Genomic DNA, 18429 nt, shown 5'->3' on the forward strand with positions numbered 1-18429 from the left:
AAATATTTGCCAATCACATATCAGATAAGGAATTAATATCCAAAATATATATAGAACTCATACAACTCAACAGCAAAAGCACAAAACCAATAAAGAAATGGGCAGAGTATCTGAATAGACATTTTTCCATAGAAGACATACAGATTGCCAACTGGTACAGGAAAAGGTTCTCAACCTCAGTAATCATCAGGGAAATGCAAATCAAAACTGTAGTGAGTTATATTTCACCTCACACCTGTTATAATGGCTATTACCAAAAAAATAAGTTTTTGAAGCTATAGAGAAAAAGGGACCCTTGTGTACTGTTGGTGAAAATGTAAATTGGTGCAGCCACTATGGAAAACTATGGAGTTCCTTCAAAAAATTGAAACTAGAACTTCTGTCTAACTTAGCAATCCCACTTTTGGGTATTTATTCAAAGGAAATGAAAACACTAACTTGATATCTGCACCCCCATGTTTGCTGCAGCATTATTTACAATAGCCAAGACATGGAAACAACTTTAAGAACTTTAAATGTTCATCAGTGCTTGAATAGATAAAGAAAATGTGAGATTTTATACACACACACAGAGAGGAATATTATTTAGCCATAAAAGAAGGAAATCTTGCCATTTGCAGCAAGGTGGATGGACTTTGAGGGCAGTATGCTAAGTGAAATAAGTCAGACAGAGAAAGACAAATATAGGATGATTTGATTTATATGTGGAATCTAAAAAATACAATTAAAAACCAGTCTCACAGATACAAAGAACATGTTGGTGATTGCCAGAAGTGGGGTTGAAAGGATGGGAGAAATGAGTGAAGGTGATCACAAGGTATAAACTTCCAGTTATAAAATAAATAAATCATGAGGATGTGATATACAGCATGGTGACTATAGTTAATAATATTGAGTATTTGAAACTTGCAAAGAGAGTAGATGTTGCATGTACTCTACACCTCTAAACTAGAAATAGTTTGACTTTCTACCCAAGAAAATGAAAATGCAGTATAGCATTTTAATTTTTGAAAAATTTCAAGAACCATCATAAGTATAAATGCTATTTCACATTTCACATAATCATCCTGCCAGGAGTTCCTATTTTAAAGTGTAAATTAGCAATTTTTAAATGGAAAATCTAACATATATACATATAAAGACATTTTTAAAATCTGCAGTTCAAAAAATTAAAATTGTAAAGGCCAATCACAGTGAATTGATTTTAGAGGCAGTATGGTTTGCTTTTATACTAAGAAAATCTGAGTCACATTTTCTTAATGTATAGTCATTATTCCAACTAGGCTAAGCATCTTCAGAGAATAATTGATGGATGTAGAGCACACAGTGGTTCCATTATGTCTGAAGTCATTAATGATGTCCAGTAAGTCTAATTAACTCCTAGAAGGTAACCTAATATTCCAGGATGGTAGGGAACCTTGAGATTCATCATAATAGGTTCATTAAACATGTGTCTGTGTGGTAGAGAACAGCATTCCTTTAAGTTTGAGAGTGGTTTCATTGGTCTCACTAAGTCATCCACTTACCCTACTCCATCAGGCTGCTGACAGGTCTACACTTCAGGAAACGGACCAGCATCAGTTCTCTTTTTAGAGCTCTTCAAAGTATTGCTTTCACCTCCCTTAGTAACATGTGTCTTACAGCTTTTACGATCATCACAGCCTGTGGATTTAACCTCTCTGAGCTTCATCTTCCTCATCTGTAAACTGTAGATAAAAACCCACTGTACCTTGAACAGAATAAATGCTCAGATGTTTTGAATGAATGAGAATTATTCCATCCGAAGTACCACCTCTTTGCGTAGCATCTCCCAGACAAAGCTTGTTCACTTCCTTCTCTTTCACTCCCTGTTTTATTGATTTTTAGATACGTTTGCATTGCCTTTTTAATAATTTATTTTTATCAGATAACCGGTGTCAATCCACAGATTCTTGGGAAGCCAGGCCTCTGGGGGACGTCTGTGGCCGCCCCTTCCACTAGAATACACAACCCATCCTGGTTCCATCCTCATTAGCTCCTGCCTCACCCTTCCGTCCTGTCTGCTGAATTGGACTATATATACATCTTGACCTTTTACCAAAATGTGAAGTTCTTGAAGGCAGACACACTCATGTTCGTATCCTTAGCGCCAGCACAGGGTATAACCTTCATAAATATCTGTCGAACAAATGAGTTTATACATGTATGCAGATGACATCCGAAATGACTTTAAGTATCACACAAAACCCAGCCTGGCAAAGTTTATCTCATTCTGTTTCCCAAGTGGCTATAAACTAGTCACTTGAATTAAGGCATTTGCTAATTGTTTGAATCATGACATCTCTCTTTTTTCATTTTAAAAGCCTATTAAGGTAGGAGAGGAAAATCTGATCTACTTTATTGACAGAATAACAGAAGAAAGCAAAAGGGATTTCTTAAATACTTACTATGTATTAGAATTTTGACTATACAATCCATACAACTTCTCTGAGAAGTAGACATTATTATCCACATTTTTCATATGAGGAAACTGAAGTCAGAAGGTTAAATAACTAAGTTAAATATAGGGCCAGCCAGAGAGTGTTAGAGCCGAAGTATGAAGCTAGGTCTGACCTACTAACCTCATCATGGTGTGGGGTTCATGGTTTTTAACGGCAAGATGAAGCCTCTGTAAAAGCACCTGAGCAGAACAATCACACAGGTGCTTCCTGCTGTTGTTTTCCAGTGCTTGGCAGCATCAGAGGCCTCTAAAGTAGTCCTTCACACTGTCAACCAGCTCAAAGGAGCACAGCCCACTACATTAGCTTACAGAGGTAAGGTGGGCTGGAAGCCAGGACAAATGGCCCTACCTCCCTGCACCTGACAGGAAAAGAGGTGAATGCTTGAATTCTACCAAGTTGCCAGCCTCTGTTTTGCAGCCTTCAGTCTTTCCAGCTTTGGAGAAGAGCTGTAAGCCATTACAGAAAGCAATAGAATATTAAGTGCCTAATTCTCATCCTTTCCTTTGGGAAAGAAAACAGTTTGAGATAATGGATGAAAATTATAAAATCAACTTTAATGTTTCTCATATTTTTAAGTCCTATTTATCTAAAATATGAAATCTCAAAGTCAGACTATTACGCTGTGTTCCCTAATACAACTCTCATTAAATTTCACTGGAAGAGGAGCTTAACCATTAATCACCAGCCAGTGTTCTTACTGTCATCAGACTACGATGGTCCTTAAAACAATTGATGACAGTGTCTTTGAAGCAAATAGATAAGACACAACTTTCATATTCAAACAGAACAAGGCAATTTTAGGTTACGTTTATCACGCATGGTTGCCTGTAGTTTTACACATAGCTGTCACTTTTGTTTTTGTCTGTAGTTAAAAACAGGGCTTGATCTGAGTGACTGGTTGTCTTAGAACAACTACGTTCAGTTCTGCTGTACTCTCTGCAGACCAATATAGAGAAAATTTGAATCCAAATGTTGAATTGAAGCTAAATGTTCAGCCAGCCAGAGTTTTGGACAAGTCCTCTGGAGTAGAAATGAAAAAGTAATTTGTGAAGGAGTAACGTCATCAAGACGGAGGCACTGGTCGTTCCCAACTTCCGTCCCCTTCACAGGAAGACCAGCTCACAACTATCCACAGACAGGACACCACTGTGAAAGTCCTAGAACACAGGGGTGAGGCTGAAGTCGCCTCCTGCACCACAGAGACCGAGGAAGGACGCATTAGAAAAGTAAGAGGAGCCCCTCCACTCTGACCACATCACTCCTCCCCCAGGCTGGCTCCCCAGGCCTACAGTTCCTCCAGGGGGAGAAAGAAAGTCCAGGTGGACACCCAGCTCCTCCAGCATCGTGGGTCATTTCTCATGATGCCTTCTCAGGTCTTGCCTTACGGGCAGCTACGGTGAACTGGGGATGCAACTGTGACAGAGAAGGGGGAAGCGATTTACAGCAACAAGTGCTTAGATTGTGGCTGAGTTCCTACTCCCAGTGGTGCCCAAGTAGAAGTCCCAACCAGCAGCTTCGCTCACCTGCAGAGCCAAGATGGTGGTCCATCCTGAGCAGGGAACTCAACAGCGCGCAGATCTGCCTGATTCAGCACCCCAGACGATGAGCCTTACCAGTCATGGAGCCTGTCCTGCCACTCCACCTGAGCAGGGAAGCTAATTCATGCCCTGCCCATTGCTGAGTTCAGCCTCCAGCCCTGCGTGACCAGGAAACCTAACCAGAGCTCCTGGGCATTTGTGTAGCCCATCCTGCAACCACAATTACAGCAGCACTTGAATGCAGAGCCCGGCCAGTGGCCCTGCCCATCTGCAGAGCCAGGATGGTGGCCTGTCAAGCCAGGGAACTTGGTACATGATTCTGCCGAGTTTGGTCCCCAAATAAGAGATGTGCCAGCCTTTGAGCCTGTTTGGTGGCCCTGCCCAGGCAGGGAAACTAATTCATAGCCCTACCCATTGTTAAATACAGCCTTCAGCATACCTAACTAGGAAACCAAGCCAGGCACATGGGAAACTACATAGCCCATCCTACAGCCTCCTTTACAGTGGTACTTGGGCAGAGAGCACAACCAGTGGCTCTCCCCAACTGCACTGCAAAACCAGCAACTCTGCCTGGCCAGAGAACTTGGCACACAGTCCTGCTTGATTTGGGTCCCTAAACAACGGGCTGTGCTGGCCATGGGGTCTATTCTGCTGTCCTGGTCAAGCAAGGAAGCTACTTCATAGTCCCAACTACTGCTAAATATGGGTACCCAGTCCTGACCATCCAGGAAGCCTGACCAGAGAACCCAGGCAACCACGGAGCCCCATCCAACAGCCTCACTTGGGCAGAGAACCAAGGCAGCAGTCCTCTCCAACTGTTCTCAGCCACAGCACACACCCTACAACCTCAGAGCTCAGGCAGTGGCCTTGCCCAAGAAGAAGACCCTAATAGCAAGCCTCCCCCACCCCATCCAAGAATTCTGTCAGCTCACATGTCCAGAGCTCCAGGCTGAGCTGATGGGTCAGGGACTGTCTCCACCAAAGCAAACCTGTAAAGCCTAGAAGAGACTGCTTACTCAAATGTGCAGATACCAATGTAAGAAATCAAGGATCAGGAAAAATCAGGTAAACATAACACTACCAATGGAAACTAATAAAATGCCAATACCTAACCCTAAAGAAATGGAAATCTACGAGCTTCAAAGAATTCAGAATAATTCTCTTGAGAGAAGTTTGGTGAACTATAAGAAGACAGATAACGAAATTAGGGGGGAAAATGCATGAACAAAATGAGATCAACAAAAAAATAGGAACCATCAAAAATAAACCAAACAGAAGTTCTAGAGCTAAAAAATACAATGACTGAACTGAAAAATTCAATAGAGAGCTTCAAAATCGGAATTGACCATGCAGAAAAAAGAATCAGGGACAGGGCATTTGAAATTATCCAGTCAGAGGAGCAAAAGAAAACAAGAATGAAAAGGAGTGAAGAAAGCCTGTAGAACTTATAAGACACCATCAAAGGAAACAACGTCTGCATAATGGGTACCCCAGGAGAAGAAAGAGAAAGAGACAGAAAGTCTATATAAAGCAATAATGGCTGAAAATGAGGCGAGAAATGGACATATAAATCCATGCGGCCCAAAGGACCCCAAGTAGGTAGAACCAAATCGTTCTAAAAGTCAAAGACAAAAAAAGAATTTTCAAAGCAACAAGACAAAGCAACACATTACATACAAGGGAATCCCCATAATGGGCAGATTTCTCAAACAAACAAACAAACAAACAAACAAACAAACAAAACCTTTCAGGCCAGGACAGAAAAGGATAGTATATTCAAAATACTGAAAGAAAAAAATCTGTCAATGACAATACTATACCTGGCAAAGCTGTCCTTCAGAAATGAAGGGGAGGTAAATAACTGCCTGGACAAACAAAAGCTGAGTGAGTTCCTCAGCAGGAGGTCTGCCTTAAAGAAATGCTGAAGGGAGTTCTTCAAGCAGAAATAAAATGATGCTGATTTACATGATAAAGTCAGATGAACACAGGTATAAAACTTCCTGGTACTGGTAAATAATCCAAGTCAGACTATTTAATATGGTAACAGTGGTGCATAGTTCTCTTACAACTCTAGTTTAAAAGTTTAAACATGTATTTTAAAAAACCTATAACTTCAATAGTCTGTTACTGTATACATAATATAAAAAAATATGTACATTGTACCATGTGATGAGGGGAGAAGTAAATTGTAATTTTAGAAATGCTGTTGAAGTTAAGTTGTCCTCAGCTTAAAACAGGATATTATAAATATAAGATAGTTTATATAAGGCTCATGGTAACCACAGAGGGATAACCTGTTACACAGAAGATCATGATGAAGTGAAAGTATACCAGTACAAAAAAGTCATCACAGAAGAAGACAGCGGGATAAGAAGCAAGGAACAACGGAGCTACGAAACGGTCAGCAAGACAGTTAATAAAATGGCCATGGTAAACCCTTATCCATCAATAACTACTCTAATCATAATGGGTCGAATTCTCCAATCAAAGACACAAAATTGGATGAATGACTTAAAAAACAATATCAAACAATATACTGCCTACAGGAGACTCACTTTAGCTTCAAAGACACAGACTGAGACTTAAAAGGATGGAAAAAAGATAGTTCAAGCAAATGATAACCGAGAAAAAACAAAGGTAGCTATACTCACATCAGACAAAACAGACATTAAGCTAAAAATGAAAAAAACAGAATTTCAGTATATAGCAATAAAGAGGTCAGTCCATCAAGAAGATATACCAATTGTAAACATTTATGCCCCCACCTCAGAGCACCTAACTGTATAAAGCAGACATTAACAGAAGTATAAGGAGAAATGATAAACAACAACAGATAGTTGGGAACTTTCATACGCCATGTTCAATAACGGATAGATCATTCAGACAGAAAATCAATAAGGAAACAGTGGATTGAACAACACTGTTGACTAAGTTGTAACAGACACATGCAGGATACACGTTCTTCTCAAATGTACACAGAACATTTTCTAGCATAGATCATGCATTAGCCACAAAACAAGTCTTAGCAAATTCACAGACTGAAGTCATACCAGATATCTTCTCTGACCACAATGGTATGAAACTAGAAATTGGTAACAGGAGTAAAACTGGAAAACTCATGAATACTTGGAAATTAAACAATACTCTCCTAAACAACCAATAGATCTACAGTGAAATTAAATGAAAAATTAAAAAGTATCTTGAGACAAATAAAAGTGGAAACAAAACATACAAACTTACAGGATGCAGCAAAAGCAGGTCTCAGAGGAAAGTTTATATCTATAAATGTGTACCTCAAGAAAATAGAAAGATCTCAAATAAACAACCTAACTTTTACACCTCAAGGATCTAGAAAATGAAGAACAAACTAAGCCCAAAGTTAGCCAAAACAAAAAATAGTTTAGAGCATAAAGAAATGAAATAGAGACCAGGAAAGCAATAGAAAAAAAACCCATAAAACTAAGGGCTGGCTCTTTGAAAAGATAAATAAAACATACAAATCTTTGTTGAGGCTAACCACGGTGAAGAGACAGATCCCAAATGAACAAAATTTTAAATGAAAGAGAGGACAACTGATAATACAGAAATACAAAGGTTCATAAGAGGCTTCAGTGACCAACTATACAACAAAAAACCAGACAAGCTAGAAAAAGTGGATAAATTACTAGAAACATAGAACCTATCATGACTGAATTAGGAAGAACTAGAAAAACTGAACAGACTAATTACTAGTAGGGTATTGAATTGGTAATCAAAAACCTCCCAAGAAAGAAAAGTCCAGGACCAGATGTCTTCACTGGTAAATTTTACCAAACTTTTAAAGAAGAATTAACACCAATTCTTCTCAAAATATCCAGAAATATTCAAGAGGAGAGCACACTTCCAAACTCATTTTACAAGGCTAGGATTACCCTAATATCAAATCTAAATTAGGACACTACAAGAAACAAAAACTATAGGCCAATATTCCTGATTAATATAGATGCAAAAATTCTCAACAGCAAACCAAATTCATCAGCACATGAAAAGGATCCTACACCATGACCAAGTAGAATTCATCCCTGAGATGCAATGATGGTTCAAATATATGCAAATCAGTAAATGTGATATATCACATTAATAGAATGAAAGATAAAAATCATATGAGCATCTCAGTAGATGCAGAAAAAGCATTTAACATAACTTAACAGCTGTTCATGATAAAAACTCTCAACACACTAGCGATAGTAAAGGAATGCACCTCAGCACAATAAAGGAAGACCATATATATCAAGCCCACAGCTAACATTATACTCAATGGTGAAAGACTGAGGGCTTTTCTTCTAAGACCAGGAACAGGACAAGGATGCCCACTCTCACCACTTCTATCCAACATAGCACTGGAAGTCCAAGCCAGAGAAATCAGGCAAGAGAAAGAAAGAAAAGGCTTCCAAGTTGGAAAGGAAGACATAAAATTGTCTTTTTTTTGTAGATGATATGATTTTATGTATAGAAAAGCCTAAACACACAACCAAAAAGAAAAAAAAAAACTTTTAGATCAAAGAATTTAGTAAAGTTGCAGGATACAAAATTCAATATATAAAAAATCAAAAGTATTTCTATATACTAACAATGAATTGTCTGAAAAATAATCTTTTACAGTAGCACCAACAACAATAAAATACTTAGGAATAAATTTAACCAAGGAGATGAAAGATCTCTACATTGCAAACTATAATACACTGGTGCAAGAAATTAAAGAAGATTAAAATAAATGGAAAGATATTCCATGCTCATGGATTGGAAGAATTAATACTGTTAAAATATCTTTATCACCCAAAGCCACCTGTAAATTCAGTGCAATCCCCTTCAAGATTCCAGTGATATTTTTTACAGAAGAAAAAAAAATCCTAAAATTCATGTGAAACTACAAAAGACCCTGAGTAGCCAAAGCAATCCTGAGAAAGAGCAACAAAGCTGGAGGCATCACAATTCCTGAATTCAAACTATGTATATAATATATAAACTATAAGATATAATAATAAAAGCATTACAGTACTGGCATAAAAACAGACACGTAAATCAATGGAACAGAATTGAGAACCCAGAAACTGAGAACCAGCACATATACAGTAAGCTAATATGAAAAGAGAGCCAAGAATACTCAATGGAGAAAAGACAGTCTTTTTTAACATATGGTGCTAGGAAATTGGATATTCACTAGATCCCTATTTTACATCACTCACAAAAATTAACTCCAAATGGATTAAGAGATTAAATATAAGACCAGAAACCATAAAACTCCTGGAAGAAAACATAGGGATAAAGCTTCTTGACATGGGTCTTGGCAAAAGACCAAAGCACAAAACACTAAAGCACACGCAACAAAATAAAACGTGAATAAGTGGGACTATGTCAAACTAAAAAGCTTCTGTACAGCAAAAGAAATAATAGCAAAATGAAAAGACAACCTAAACAATAGGACATTTGCAAATCATATCTGAGAAGGGATTAATATTCAAAATATATAAAGAACTCATACAATTCAAAAGAAGAAAAAAATTAAAAATGACCAAAGGACCTGAATAGACATTTTTCCAAGACGACATACAGATGGCCAACAGGTACGTGAAAAGGGTAGTTAGCATCACTAATCAGGGAAATAAAATCAAAACCACAGTAAGTTATCACCTCATACTTACTAGATTGGCTGTCATCAAGAAGACGAGAGAGAACAAATTCTGGAGAGGATATGGAGAGAAGGGAACCTCTGTGCACTGTTGGTGGGAATGTAAATTGGTACAGTCACCATAGAAAACAGTACGGAGGCTTCCCCAAAAAATTAAACGTAAAACTCCCATGTTACCAGCAATCCTACTTCTGGGTATATATCCAAAGGAAACAAAATCACTGTGTCAGAAAGATAACTGCACTCCCATGTTCATGTTCATTACAGCATTACTTACAACAGCCAAGACATGGAAACAACCTGTTTCCATCGACAGATGAATAAAGATGTGGTATATATACAGTGGAATACTGTTCAGCCATAAAAAGGCAACCCTGTCATTTGCAACAATATAAATGGACTTTGAGGGCATTATGCTAAGTGAAATAAGTCAGACAGAGAAAGACAAGTACTGTACAATCTCACTTATATGTGGTATCTAAAAAACTCAAGTTCATAGGAAAAAGGATCAGATTTGTGGTTACCAGAGGCAGGGGGTGGAGAGAATGAGGGAAGGTGGTCAAAAGATACCGACTTCCAGTTACAAGATAAATAAATACTGGCTATGTAATGTACAACATGACAAGTATCATTGCCAGTGCTGTATGGTATATTTGAAAGTTGGTAAGAGAGTAGACACTAAAGGGGTCATCACATGGGAAAAAATGTAATTATAAATGGTGATGGATGTTAACTCATTCTGGTAATCATTTCACAATATGTACATATGTCATTTTGCTGTATGCCTTAAATTTATAGTGTTATATGTCAATTATCTCCCAATAAAACTGGAAGAAAGAATAATAAAAAGAATTATTTTATTGCTATCTGCATGAACTTATCTCTTTGCCAGATTTATGTATTTTATTTCATGATTGACCCTCAAACATTTGGGGAGAGGGAAGTTCAGTAATAATTCCAAATATTTTCTTTAAAAAAAAAAAAGCTTTTCTTCTAAGGGAGACTTGAAGGTTTTGTCCAAAACCAAGATTCTTTGAAGAAAAACATACTCCAAAATAATTGTAGTGACATAGTAAATTGAATTTCATGATTTTGTGTCTCAGCTTATTCATCTTAGTTTTCTACCATTTTTATTCTACTTTCCATAGAGTTGAAGATAATCAAATGAATTTCATTGTAACCGTTAATTAATTGTAATTACTATTATGGACTGTTTGTGCCCCATCACCCAAATTCATATATTGAAACCACCACCCCCAATGTGATGGTATTCGGAGGTGGGGCCTTTGGGAGATAATTAGGTTTGGATTAGGTCATGAGGGTGGGATTAGTGCCCTTATAAAAAGAGGGAGAGGCAGGAGATCTCTCCACCATGTAAGGATATAGCAAGAAGGCAGCCATCTGAAAACCAGCCAGGAAAGAGAATTCTTATCAGAACTCAACCATGTTGGCATCACCCTGATCTAGTACTTCCCAAGCTCCTGAACTGTGAGAAATAATGTCTGCTATTTAAGCCACCCAGCCTATGGCATTTTTTTATGGCAACTCAAAGCCAACTAAGATGTGTTTAATAACTGGTCCTGGTGGAATTTTAAACACTGCAAAATAAAAAGAAAACATGATTTATAAGACTAGATAATAATGGCCTTAAATACTTCATGCAAAGTAAAAGCTGTACCTTCTCATTCCCTAATAAAGCTATTTCACTTCTTTTCCCACTTAAGAATTAATTAGGGTGTAACAATGTCTTAGAAAAGTCAATATATATAATGTAGTTGTCTACCCAGGGTAAGCCAAAATCCATAGTCTGCCTTCAGAAAATCAGAAAGGAATTTATGTGCAACTACAAACTAGAGAAATAATTTTGTGCTCATGTCCTTTGAGCCCAGGTAAAAAATAAGGTTTTAACTTAATTAGTTGCCAGAATCTTAAACATACTGTGTCAAGTTCAGGTGGGCTGTGTGTCGCCTGTGCTTCACTGGGGAGTTTCCACTGAAAAGCTGGTCCACTGAAGCACTCTAAATTGCCTTTCTGAATAAATGGTCTGAATCATGTACACTGTTCCCCAGCCCTTCCCCAGAGGGCTGCTGGGAACCCTGGGCCGGGGACGGATGTCAGCAGTACCTGGTGTGCACCCAGATTCCAGGCACGGTTGCCCTTGAGGAGAGCAAGGCTTCTTTCCCTGGCAGACTTGCTGAGACTCCCTCCACAACCGCCACCCTATCCCACTATCTATGTAATAGTGTCTGGATTTGTAAGTTTATGTGCTTATCCATATCATTCAGAAACATCATCTCAGAAAAGTTCCAGGTTACTGAAAGGGCAAAACCTTTCTGCACTGAATGACCTGTTAGGGCAACATTCCCATGAGGTTCACTCTGTATTCCTGCAGGTTTACTTTATAACTTCACGTTTGCATTAGTAAACGTGTTGACGACTGTGAAAAAGAAATAGTTTGAGTTTTAATAAGTAAAACTGTGTGAACCAATAACACCGATGATGTATTATCCTATAATACTATTTCTGAATTTTTAAGTTGCCTTTTCAAGATTTCCTCAGAAAGATAACAGGCTCCCTCTAGCGGCAAGTGACCCTTATAACTGAATTATTTACTCCAAAGCAGTGTAACTTCATAGCTGCACTTTGTCTGAAGGAAAAGGGCCTCTTCTAATGCTCACATTTGTTTATTTTTCTCCATAACATTTGTTTACTGTTCTCTTTCTGATTTCTTAGCAAAGAAATCAGTACTGATGATCAAGGAATGTTTGTAGGACAGTCATAGTTTAAAGTCATGTTGATAACACAGACTGCTCTTTTATAAGCAAAGAGAAGTGAGGTTATCAATGGATGCCTAGGCATTAACGCCAATGAACTTGTTAGTAAATATATATATTTATGTGTATAGATTTATGTGATTTATAAATATATAAATTCTAATAATACAACTCAACTCCAAAGCCTTTATTTGGATAATTACTTTAAAGAATTATCTCATCTTTTGCCCTCTTTATATGCTGAGTTTAAGTGGCTTACTCAAGATTACACATTTGGAAGTCTGCTTTTTGACCTCTGAGTTCCAATTAATTTTACAGAAAGCAAGCCTTGTTCACTTTGGCTTTTCTTACTTTATGAGCAAAAAATGACCAAAATCCCATGCTTTTTTTGAAAGTAATTAGCTTTCTGCCCCATATCGTTTATAACTGAAACTAAAACTGTGTTTTTATAGAGCTTAACCAAATATAAAAATGTTAATTCTGAATCATCAAGAAAAATTAAAATTATACCCAGGCAAGGAAGTAATTCATTACAAAAATGGGTTTTGGTTTTACAATTGGTAAAGAAAAAAAAATTTTAATGAAATTTAGTATTGAGAGTGACATATATTCCAAACTGGTAAATAACCAATAACAAACTCCAGGAAGAGTGGTTATAGCAAGTTATAGAAACTTTCAGCTTTAGAATCTCATCTCATACATTTTTACCTATCGCACATTTTAAAAAAATTTTTTTATTGTGGTAAAAGTTACATAATATAACATCCTATTTTAACCATATTTAACTGTACAGTTCAGTGGCACTAAGTACATTCACACTGTTGTGCAACTCTCACCATCACCCATCTACTGAATTTTTCTCCTAAATGGAAACACTCCCCATTAAACACTAACTCCCACTCCCACTCCCCCTCCGGAGCTTGGGATTGACCAATGTACACTGCTATGTACGAAGCAGATGGCTGGTGAGGGTCTGCTGTATAGCACAGGGAAACAAACAAACAAAAAGGTACAATCTGTTTGCAGGACATGTATTAAGTTAACCTATCCCACATTTCATAGATCGTCTATCAAAGTGTGTGCTTAATTGCTTTTTAGTAATGCTTGACAAAGTCATTCTACATTGGAGGGAGCTTGGCTCTCACCAAACTTCTGTTTTCTTTTTTTTTTTTTTTTTTTTTACAGCAAATCATATGCTTAGTTTTGGAACACTGGTCAGCACTTCCAATACGTACGATGGATCTGGTGTTGTGACTGTGGAAACAGACCGTCCCCTCCTCTGGACCATGGCCATCAAAAACTGACCCATGACTGACCTCCACAGCTGTGCCTCTGACTAACCTCTTGCCAACAACTTCACTCTCAACAAGAACAGTTCCCCTTGGCTGGAAGGAATCTAAACCGGTCCCTGGGAAGCCCGCTAATTCTAAATACATTAATGTTTAGATCATCCAGGTAACATTATGAATGATGGATCTCAATTTTACAGTGAGGGGGAGAAATCAACATTTGTTAAGAAAGTAAATATGCTCTATTACATTCACTTGGAGAACTAATGTGAATCATTCCACTCTGAATTCAGTACTGATCACTCTTCTGTTATTCATCATTTCATGTATCCTAGAAAATTGTTTTTAATTTTGAAGCTGAGAAAGCTCTGTTGAGGCTCCGTGATGTCCAGCACATAAACCTCCCCCTCCTGTTCGTTCTTAAATGCTTGACACCAAACGCTACTTCTGTCTAATAATATCAGCTCTCTGGATTATATATACTCCTCTTCACTGAAAAAATAATTCCTTCTAGCTTGGGATGCTGGAACTGCACCATTTTATTCTGGTCTTAACGGTTTTTGGTATTATCTTTTAGTAATAAATAAAAAATCATTGGCCTGATTATTAAAATTTAAAACAGGTAGAACCTGCCCTGCAGCTTTACGCAGTGCAAACCCCGTGTTGCTGTAAGGAAAGGGACCAGCAGCTGTCTTCTTTCTGGTGCTACAACAGAGTGAGGGTTGCATTGTAAGTGGAGAATGAAACTGGGACCAGTTGAACTAGCATACAGTTGCACACAGTTAATCATTAGAGATACTTTTTAATTATTTATGCAAGTATATGTGAAATTGAATCCAGATGTCAAATAAAAATATTATCAATGTGCCTGTCTGTGGTCAGTTTTTAAGAAAATAATCCATTTTCTCATCTGTTTTTTATAACGACCAATCTTCCCTAATCAGTGTTTCTGTACAAAAAAAACTTTGCTCAAAGGATGATGAACAGGTATATTTCTTCACACATCTGCTTTTGGAGAGCAACCCAGTGTTGTTAACACTTTCTCCAACTTCCATGGAAGTTACTTTCCAGAGCACACGTGCCACGTGTTTACACTTAATCTCTCTGGACCCATCGTCCCATCTATAGAACAGAGATTATAGGCAGCACCTGTTTACCTTGTCGGACTTAGGAAGGACAGATAGCTTTCAAAGATCGTTACATGCTGGAGCAAAAAAGAACCAACACCGGGAAGGAACTTCCATGGTAGAAAAAGTGAAGAAAATTGGTGGAGGAAGAACCCTGGGGAAGTAGGAGAAGGGATCAGAGCTGAGAGTCACAGATCATATGGTCAGGGCTGCGTTGGAAGGCCCGGTTCTAGGCCCTTCTGCCTCTTCTCAGCATAAATGCAGAGCCCAGAGCTCCTGTCCCTGTACTGCCTCCTTCCCACCCACAGCAGAAACAACTGTAAAGAAGGGAGGGGATAGAAAACAAACATGTTACCAAAGGGGAAGGGGTGGGAGAGGGAGACATTAGGAATTTGGGATTAATAGATACACACCACTGTATATAAAATAGATAAGCAACAAGGACCTATTGTATAGCACAGGGAATTGTATTCAATATCTTGTAATAACCTATAATGGAAAAGAATCTGGGAAAGAATATACATATGTATACATATATATATAAACTGAATCACTTTGCTGTACAACGGAAACATTGTAAATCAATTACAATTTTTAAAAATAAGTTTAAAAAAAAAAGAGGAAAGCTCAATCAAGCACTAGCTCCCTTGTCTGTTCATTTAACTCAGAACCTCCAACAGAAGAACGTAAGACCTCCAGACCACCGCCCCGACAATGTCTGCACGAAAAGAAGCTAGAAAGGCGCGAGGAGCAGTGGGAAAGGGCGTGGCCTTCCCAGCACCTGCTACTGATTTCTGGTTCATTTACAGTTTCAGGCTCAGCTGTTATCTTTTCATTAATAAAAATGTATTCATAACATATGAAACATGAAAATATGTCCACTGTTTTAAGATTTTACTGCAAGAGAATCATACCCTATGTACCCTGAAAATCTTACCAGTGATCGTAAGCAGATACTTGGCAAGAGGAATGTATTGAATAGTTTGCTGAAGTTGAGAGGGAACAAAAGCACTGAGATTTATCCCAGACCACCCACTGGAGGCCCGTGGAAGGCCTTCGCCTCTAGTATAGGGCTCTTCTCCCAATCCTGCCAGGCTACTGAAGAACTAGGTATTGGACCCCTTTCTATCCCTTAAAACTACCCAAGTGCAATTTTCCATTTTTTGTGCTTCCTCACCACATCATTTAAACAAGGATCCATTTATTTTTATACTGACACAAGGAGTCTGATGATGGACCTCAGGGGCCCCCAGTGAACTTCCTGAGCCCCCCAAGGCAGCCCCTCTTGCCCCCTTGCTCAGTCCGGATCCTGACCACCCTCCTGCAGCCAGAAGAGAAACTGGAAGGCAGGCTCTGCCGGGAAAGTGGCCCGTGCTCCTTGGCTCTTTTGGCTTCAATCCACTTCTCCTCCACATGGGTCGGATTTATAGCTTTTATGAATCTAGTGACTTTCACCCCAAGTGGCCTCTGGCTGCCTAAGTCGCTGAGTAAGTGAAGACACGCTATGATCACTCTTCAGGCGGCTGGGAACATCTGAAAATGGCTGCAGCGATGCAAACCTTGGTTGCAGTCACAAGTGACTATGAAATGTAGTAAGTTTTGTGTGTGGTCAAGGACGTGGGGGTGGACCACACTCCCAGACACAGGTTGGGCAGAAAGATATGTATTCATTCCTTAATTCTTGCTAAGCAGACAGAGAGCAGTTTTCTCTTGGGATGGAACTAGGGCCATTTCACTAGTCCCAGGGTTTGCTCAGAGCACGGAGAAGGGGGCCATGACAGCCTGGGCCTTCATGAAGGTAACTGCTCAGGCTTTCCTGTCATGCTTCCATTGTGTGGAATGCATTTTAAACAGACCTTGCTCACTACTCCTGCTTAAATTCAGGTCTCCAAAGCTTTACTTGAACAACGAAAATAAAGCAGCACATGGATTTGATGTGACTGAGACAGGCTATCTGCCCAGTCCACAGGCGGCAAGAAACTATTCTTCTCTCACCTAAGGCTCTGTGATTATAAAATGAGTATGGTCTGAAATGTGACCTTCAAACTCTATTGACCATGGCCCACAAGAAATACAACTTGTCCTATAACCTAGTCTACACACACACACACATAAACACACACACGCACACAACATACTCTAATTTTATTCTAAATTGAAAAACACCCGGGAATCTATTCTAGATTGAAAAACATATAGCAAAGAGTAAAGTAAAATGCATAAGGGGCTTTTTTAAAGTGTGTGTGTATAAGCGTTCTGCATCGAGCAGACTTTCCTAAGTTAGGACAACATGACTATAACTTACCACTTTTTCTTCCACTTAATAGTTTTTATTCTCATATGTGTGGTAAGAGGAATAACCCACCGATGACAGCAGGCTGAATGTGAGCCTACTGGGGAATAATAACAATAAAATCAATTTAACTTCATTAGGAATGGGGAGGAGAGCTAGCTTATTTAAGTTGTGTCTAAAGCAGTCTACTCATAATAAAAGAAATGATCCCTATACCTGGGGAAGATGAAAACTGAAGCCATTCCCAGGGAGTCAATATATACGGAACGGAAAATTCCTGGCTCATACAGTACAAGTTCACCCTTCCTCGCCCACAGCAGATTTCACTTATCAATCACACTTTTCTTTTCTGATGAGCGGAGGGCTGAGTCTCCTTTCAGAACAGTTCTGCAAGCAGCCACAGTCACTTATTCTGCATTGGCCGGGCACCCCACGGGGGCTCAGAGCTAATCTGCGATCTCACCACTGTGCACACAACAGCTACAGTTACAACACCATTCTTCTTCACAGGTAATGGATAAGTAAACAGATCCAAGGGCTTGTTCCCTGTGTTTAAGCCCACCACTGAAAGCAAGGGTTTTACACGGTACATAACAAATGAAAAGGAAAAACTAAGGCCACGCCTACAAACAACTTGAAAAATGTCAACAAGGCACCAAGATCACCTATAGCTAAGAAATAAGATATTTCTTCTAATAGACCTAGAGCTAGTCCCTGAGAACCAAGAAATCTCACATATATAATACTGTGTTATTCCACAGATTGAATGAAAGGGGTTTTAACTCACTGTAAAAGGAACTGATGAGAGTAAGACTACAAAGCATATCTTAAAGATTTATTTTTTCCTAGTTTTATTATTCTTTTGAAAATAATTTTTTATTATTTATTTTATACATATTAGTGTATATATGTCAACCCCAATCTCCCAATTCACCGACCCCCACCCTGCTTTCCCCCCTTGGTGTCCATACGTTTGTGCTCTACATCTGTGTCTCTATTTCTGCCTTGCAAACCGGTTCAAAGGTATATTTATTTTAAAAATACTTTTAAACCCTAAAGACTAGTGAATATTGAATAGCCAGTTATGTTTTTAAACAATCAACACGGGGAATTAGGAGCACACACTTCTGCAGAAACTGAGCAGAGTCCCATCTGAAGAGCATAATTAATTCTGTGCTTAGCTGCTTAGCACTACGAATCTGCTGCTAGAATATAAAGCCCGAGAGAGTTTGTGTTTGGACTTTGTGTTCCTTGTCATCT

General features: G+C 38.6%; 1 protein-coding gene across 3 annotated transcripts in view; it reads left to right on the forward strand.

Moving 5' to 3' along the window:
- TPK1 (thiamin pyrophosphokinase 1) overlaps window positions 1–14611 on the forward strand; it is a 347881-nt gene extending 333270 nt beyond the window's left edge. For all 3 annotated transcript variants that reach the window (XM_057733044.1, XM_057733046.1, XM_057733045.1), the window contains one exon: window positions 13646–14611. In XM_057733044.1, the coding sequence (XP_057589027.1) occupies window positions 13646–13764 (119 nt within the window). In that variant the 3' untranslated portion in view covers window positions 13765–14611. The remainder of the gene's footprint in view (window positions 1–13645) is intronic.
- Window positions 14612–18429: the final 3818 nt, after the last annotated feature.

The sequence above is a fragment of the Hippopotamus amphibius genome, chromosome 4, assembly GCF_030028045.1.
Source record: "Hippopotamus amphibius kiboko isolate mHipAmp2 chromosome 4, mHipAmp2.hap2, whole genome shotgun sequence".
NCBI lineage: Eukaryota > Metazoa > Chordata > Mammalia > Artiodactyla > Hippopotamidae > Hippopotamus > Hippopotamus amphibius.